This window comes from Dermacentor silvarum, chromosome 11 (genome assembly GCF_013339745.2).
Source record: "Dermacentor silvarum isolate Dsil-2018 chromosome 11, BIME_Dsil_1.4, whole genome shotgun sequence".
Classification (NCBI taxonomy): Eukaryota; Metazoa; Arthropoda; class Arachnida; order Ixodida; family Ixodidae; genus Dermacentor; species Dermacentor silvarum.
Genome location: NC_051164.1, coordinates 67,437,244 through 67,443,903, shown reverse-complemented (window position 1 = coordinate 67,443,903; position 6,660 = coordinate 67,437,244). Strand labels below are relative to the sequence as shown.

The window sequence follows — 6,660 nt, the reverse complement described above, 5'->3', positions numbered from 1 at the left end:
TTAAAGAGAGAGAAAGACGTTTATTAATAATAAAAAAGACAGTGAATATGATATTTATCTTAACGATAAATATGACTTCTATGATCCTTTATGAAGAAGCCTTTAAGCTTAGTTAAGACAGTGAACCTGGTAATGGTAATGTTCAGTGCTAACACAGCAATAGCGTTATTCTGGTAGCATAGCTCCATAGTGGTCACAACACTATGCCTGTACTGCTATGACAGCTTACTGTAATATTACTTCTACTAATGCTTGGCAAAGCTTAAAAATTCCCACGCGAATAATCAAAACACCTTAATCTATTTGGTTAATCGGATTTCTAGATTTATGTAGGTAAGTAAATAAGATCAAAACCAATGATTCTTATTAAAGTGCAAACACTTTACCAGAAAGAAAGCTGAAAAGCAACCCGTGTTTATTTGAATAGACACCTTCATTATTACATCGAAACTCTGTGTAAATGCACTTTCGAGCATGCTAAGCTCTCACACACAATTATATAGGCCCAGCTGTGGAGTCAAATAGGCTTGTTAATGTTTTTTGCACGAAGCTGCTCAGATGGCAGATATTGCCAGGTGACACATCATCTGCGCAACCGGCATTGTATGCCCAGCAGAAGGGAGCCCTGCGCTCACCACTGCTACAGTGGGCCCATGTTGTCGTCAATGGCCTCTGGCATCCCTTTCAGGCACTACATACGCAATCGTGTATGCCAAGATAGGTTCATCAACAGCAAAAAAAGTTATGATATTTAAACTGTGTTGCATGCATCTTGAAACACTTCTGATTGCAATTGTGCTGCAAGTCTGAATGAGATGTACAAAATGTTTTAGTAAAACGAGTGTAACGGTAGACAGTGGCAAATTTTTGCTTGGTGTGAGAGTATGTTGTCATATGCAGCGGGTTAACTTCTTTTATTGTTTTTCATAATGCATTGCACCAGTCATAATTTTCAAGAGGCTGGATGTGTGCTTTTTAAGCCTGCTATACATGATAGAGTCGATGTCCTCATATCTGATGTTCCTGTAGTGAGTTTTCGCATGGAGTCTACATTTTATGATTCCGAGGATGTAAAAAAAAAAAACAGGAAAGAAAAATAATTGCCACCTGAAAAGAATATAACTGTACTTTGATTCATATTGCTGCTTCGTCATTTTTTGCTTATGCGAGCACATGTGCTTATGCTACCGCAGGTCACCTTGAGCCCCAGTATTAGCATGAGCCCCAGTATTAGCACTGCAGTGCAGTAAGAAGTAACATAAAAAAAATGTTACAAAAATTGTCATGCTGACACTTGCATCAGTGAACTGTCTGTTCACTTCCTCAAAAAAAAAAAAAAAGAAGTGAATTATCTTTACCAAGAGCATGAATGGCTCAACGAGTGGCAATTTTGGTTAAAGTAATTTTTTAATGTTGTTTTACATGATTTTTTGCGTATGTGTCTCAGGGGCCTGTTTGTATATTTGGTCAAGTAACATTGGCTACGTAGCGTGTAGTTATTTTTTAGTATTTCTGTACTGATTTGGAAGTAAGTTTATGCTAAAGCGCATGTTACACTGCCCTTTGTTTCAAGGGCTTTGGTATGCTACAGTATAATTTCGCCTGAATTTTGTTTTTGATAAAACTGTACTTGTGCGTAGTTTGGTGTGGACTGATTACAAGAAAACCAGTACAAGACTGGGACATAATCTGCCACTAGAAACATGAATAAAAATTACAGACAATAGAAAACAATTTCTTGGATATTTTTTATTTAACGGTTGACATGTATGCCTTCCACAAGTTCTTAGTTGACTGTTCTAAATGCGTTGTTGCTCTATTTGTAGTATCCTCAAGCCTTCATGACGGACAATTCTGCCACAGAGAAAGCAGCCCTGCAAGCTGTTTGGCCCCAAGGGACACAGCTGCTTTGCTTTTTTCATGCTGCGCAAGCAGAGTGGAGGTGGCTCACGGCAGCTCGCAACGACATCGGAAAGGAGCAGAGAAGAAGTCTCATGTCAGCATTCTGGCAGGTGTGTGCCCCAGAAGCAGTTTTGCACTCATACGGTACTAGGACGAGTTTTGGTAGTATGTGCTTCACCGTTTATAGTGCGCAGAGCTTTACCATTTGTCACCGATCACTGGTGATAAGTTGGCTGCTGCCATAATTGCCAAAGCATTAAAGAGCTGCAACTAATTAAAAGCAGGTGGGAGCTTCACAGAAGTATGTCTTTTACTAATGCTGGCATAAATGTCTCTGAAATTTATGACAGCATACTAAAAGTGCACTGAGATATTCCAGTTTTCCCTAAGCATTTTGAAACAACATGAAATGGATAATACTATAGCTACTTGAATGAATCGCTGCATTGATTTCTTTCAGATCATGTATGCTGACAGCCCTGGAAAGCTGGAGAGTGCTACCAAAAACTTCCGAGAGTGTTCCCACACATCGTATCTATCACGTGTGGAAACCTTTTTGGACCGGAAAGAAGAGTGGGTGCTGTTGTTTCGTAGCAAGCTCACAACACATGGCCACAACACCAATAATTTTGCAGAGGCTTCCACTTGGATTTTGAAGGGTATTGTTCTTTCAAGAACAAAAGAATTTAATGCTGTGGCTCTAGTGGAATCAATATCAGAAGTATGGGAGCTCTACTTCAAGAGCAGAATTTTAAAGCACGCGCACAACCGTGTCCCCATACACCAGCTGCTCTACGACAGCCTTCTGAAGAAGACACCAGAAGGAGCTCAGGCATCAGTCGTCTCACTTGGGGACAACTGCTTTTTGGTGCCAAGCTTCCAAAAGAACGGCGAAATTTATGATGTATGCGGAGATATAGGCACGTGTACATGCCGAGCTGGTTGCACAGGTGCCTTCTGCAAGCACCAAGCGCTTGTACACAAGCATTTTGGTGGTATTTTTCCGAACTGCCCAGCACTGACAATAACTGACCGCCATGAACTGGGAAGACTGGCCCTCGGAGATGTGTGCCCAGGCATAGAGTTTTTTTCAAACTTCTGTGACACCAACGAAGCGCTAAGTGAGCATGGCCCAGCACTTCAACATGAAATGTGTCCTGCTAATGCAAACGAGAATGAAGAGAGAGCAGACCCTCCAGCTGTTCTTGGACCAAAAGTGTGTCCAACATCAGGCCTCGAGCAGCAAGACAGCCAGGTGTGTGCCAGTTTCCATGCTCAGGTTAATCAAAAGTGGGTATAAAGATATATAGCAGCAAATCGTGTCAAGTAAAAAACATGCAACTGGCTGATTGGAAAGTAGTCAAGCATATGACATTCTACTCATGTAGTTTGTAACATTTGGGCAGATTTGACTGGCATGTCAGTGCCTTAATTGTGTGAATCATTGTAAGCGGTAATGATGCACCTATACCAGGCAAACTGTATATAAAGCAGTTTGGACCAATGTGCATGATAGCTGCCGCCTTGTGTGTGTGTGTATTCAAAATGGAGTGATTTACAATTTGTTTAAAAGGGAAGTTCGAATTTTCCTACATTGTTTAAGCTTCTGCAAGCTAGAACACACCCCTGTTCACTAGTGTAGATTTTTTCCATGAACTTCATGCAGTCTCTTTAACAAGTGTTGCCACTAAATTTACTAGCTGTGGCAGTTGTGCTTAAAGGGTGACTGCAACGATTTCTTGAGGTCGGCAAATCTCCATGAAATTCTATGGGCATGTACTTCTACACACTGTCATTTCTTCAAAATGGCAAGCCTGGGAGCTGCGCTGACTTAGCACAAATGAATTTAATTAATCATGTGCAACTGCCTCTTTAGGCTGGTGTTTCTTACCAGCCACATTGTGCTGTGACGTAGCTGTAGGTGCCCTTTGTGTCAGCACAATGCATCAGGTGCCTAAACGGAAGCTCCGCAACTGGAGGTATCCATGGTAGCCCTTTTCCCGCCAAAAACGGCGGGAAAAGGGCTACCAACTGGGGCAAATTGCAAACGCTGACCAGTGCCCTCTGTTCTTCGACATGCCAATGGAACAACCGTGAACAAAAAGGGTGCGAAGGAAGTCAAACTCAGGACGGCGGGTTATGAAAAGCAGCGAACGACAGTAATGTTGTACTGCACCGCCGATGGACGAGAAACTCCCCTCATACATAATATTCAAGCGCAAGACTACCAGCGGGCGAAAAGTTCCCCAGAAATGTTGTTGTACGCATTCACAACAAAGGTTGGATTTCCGGCGGCTTGATGGAGGACTGGGTGAAAACGGTTGGAGAACGCCGTCCAGGGGTTGTGCAAGCAGTCACTTCTAGTCCTCGATTCCTACCGCGGCCATCTGACTGACAGCGTGAAGACCACGCTTTTTCGTGCTGGGACACACATCGCCATAATCCCTGGTGGCATGACTAGCCAACTCCAACCGCTTGACGTCGCCATTGATAAGCCCTTTAAAGATAGGCTACACAAGCACTATACCAATTAGGCCAGCATTCGAGGCTAGTTTTCTTTTTTTTTTTTTGGACGTGCGAATTTCAGGGGACGGCGTGCAATCGAGGGCGGCCTGATTCGAGTAAATATGGTATATTGATAGAGAATTTTTACTACACAATCTCCGCAACCGAGGTGCGAAATTGGAACAAGCAAAATGCAATCATTAATCCGCTTGGCACGTTTTTCCCATTATTATTTGTGTACTCAGCAACGGTAAGAGTAAATGTCTGCAACACGCCATATTTCGCTATATTGTACAACAACACGGTTGGCCCAATGCGCCAATGCATGCCAGCATGGAAACCCAGCACGGAAAATCCGCACACAGTCGCTCCGTTGCTGCTCAGCCGTGTAGATGAAAGACAATTGTCTGAAGTTCTACCACCGTGATGGCAATAAAGAATGATTGTGTTCAATGCGGCAACATTGCTTCCATGCAAGAGCACACTCTGTCCACAAATTTGTGTTTTTGTTTTACTCTCGACGAACCTGTTTTTGTTTGAATATGTGCAGCCAGATCAGAATGTCCGAATGTGCTTAAGAGTGGAAGCAGCGACCATGTTTTTATGTCATCTCTCTGCGTCTCCTTAAATAGTTGCAGCATTGCATGACAGGATGGAGTTGCAAAGATAGTGTGATAAGCGGTGCATGTGCAAGTGTTTTCTGGCTGGTTTCGCGCCAATTTTGTGCCATTCGCATTATACGTGCCGCATCCAATCATGGCAGTGATGAACGGGGACTTGTTTGCAATAGTGTGCGGCTGCTGCAAGGATTCATTTTGCGACTGTGAGCGCTACACCATCCTCAGTTCGGCAAACATTCGATGCGATTACTGCGACCACTGCCCCGGTTCACATGGAAGAATAGGTAACTTGGTAAGTGCTGTTACCTTGTGCTGGTTTGTCTGTTTGGCTTTTGTTATATGTTTGTTCTTTCCACGATGCTCATCGTCGCTGGAATGTGTGGACGCTTGTCAGCATAGTATAACTGCTGGTATTCGTGCATGAGTGCAGTAGAACGTTTTTATATTTTCTTTTTTAAATTGGCAAACTGGTTTCGAGAGGCGTTTTGTTTAGTTTTGTACTGTTTTGTTACCATTACGAGAGGAGGCGCTGGCATTGCATTACCTCGTGTTACTGGCAGAGCACAGCAGTGACCTCCAAAATTTGATAACTCTAGCTGCCGACTACCTACGGCGTCTTGGTCTCCATTTCAATGCCAGAAAATCCCCCATTTTGCAGTTTTCGGGCACGGAGGGGGACATTAATGTTCTGCTTCCCAGAGGAGGAAGCATCCTAGTGTCGAATGAATACAAGTATCTCAAGATGAACTATCACACCTCAGCGGTACTGTATGCCAAACACGAGGAACATGTTCGACAGGCGCCTGTGAAAGCCGCCAATGTATTGCGACAAAGGGGCTTGTAGGAGTGTAACAGGTTGGTTCTAGTGCGTGAACAGTGAAAGGCAATACACGTGCCAGTGCTAATATTCGCCAACCCATCTCCTGCCTGTCCGTCGAAACACGCCAGTAATTGGAACGTGGTCAGCGTGGGGTTGGACGACTGACCCTGGCATGTCATGGGCCTAGGGCCGTCAAGGCGGTCCAGGATGACCTCATATGGCCCAGCTCCGAGGCTCGCGAGGCAACGAGCAAGGCAGCCTACAAGGGACATCTTCACCTCATAAATGATGAGCAGTGGGCCCAGCGCATGTTCTAGTACATAACTCTAAAGGCTGTGAGCACACAGTGGAGCAGGCGTCTCTACCACCGGTACAGAAAGTTCTCCCGCTTCACTGACCCCGCCCAAAAAGACAGTGAACGGAAATGGTCACTAGGGGTGTGAACAAGAGTACAGGAAGCGGAGACATCCATGTGGCAAGCCGCTATGGTCCAAAAATCTAGCCGGGCCCTGTATAGAGTCAACAAGACGACCACCTCTGCGGAGCGGCTGTACGACAACAGTGTTGGCAGTGCCCTTTTGTTCCGAGACCCTTGCGGGAGCACTGCGCACTAAGATGTATAGACGCCGCTTCGACCAGTCGGTGGATGACAGTACTGTGCAGTGCAGGGCATGCGGGGATGACGAGGAGAACATTGAACAAATTGTGCTCTGATGTGATCACTTGTGCCCTCGTCAACCGGATGGCACCACACTACCCGAGGCACTTAGTTTTGCAGAAGCGTGAAACGGCTACGACACAAACATGCCCCCC

General features: G+C 44.7%; 1 protein-coding gene across 1 annotated transcript; it reads left to right on the top strand.

Annotated features, from left to right (window-relative positions):
• On the top strand, window positions 1-3,722 carry LOC119432640 (uncharacterized). Its single transcript, XM_049658828.1, has one exon. It carries the CDS (start codon window positions 2,336-2,338, stop codon window positions 3,200-3,202), a length of 867 nt encoding a protein of 288 aa, XP_049514785.1. The 5' UTR covers window positions 1-2,335; the 3' UTR covers window positions 3,203-3,722.
• Window positions 3,723-6,660: the final 2,938 nt, after the last annotated feature.

Excerpts from the sequence above, each read along its gene's own strand:
- LOC119432640 (XM_049658828.1), top strand. The coding sequence starts at position 2,336 with ATGAATCGCTGCATTGATTTCTTTCAGATCATGTATGCTGACAGCCCT.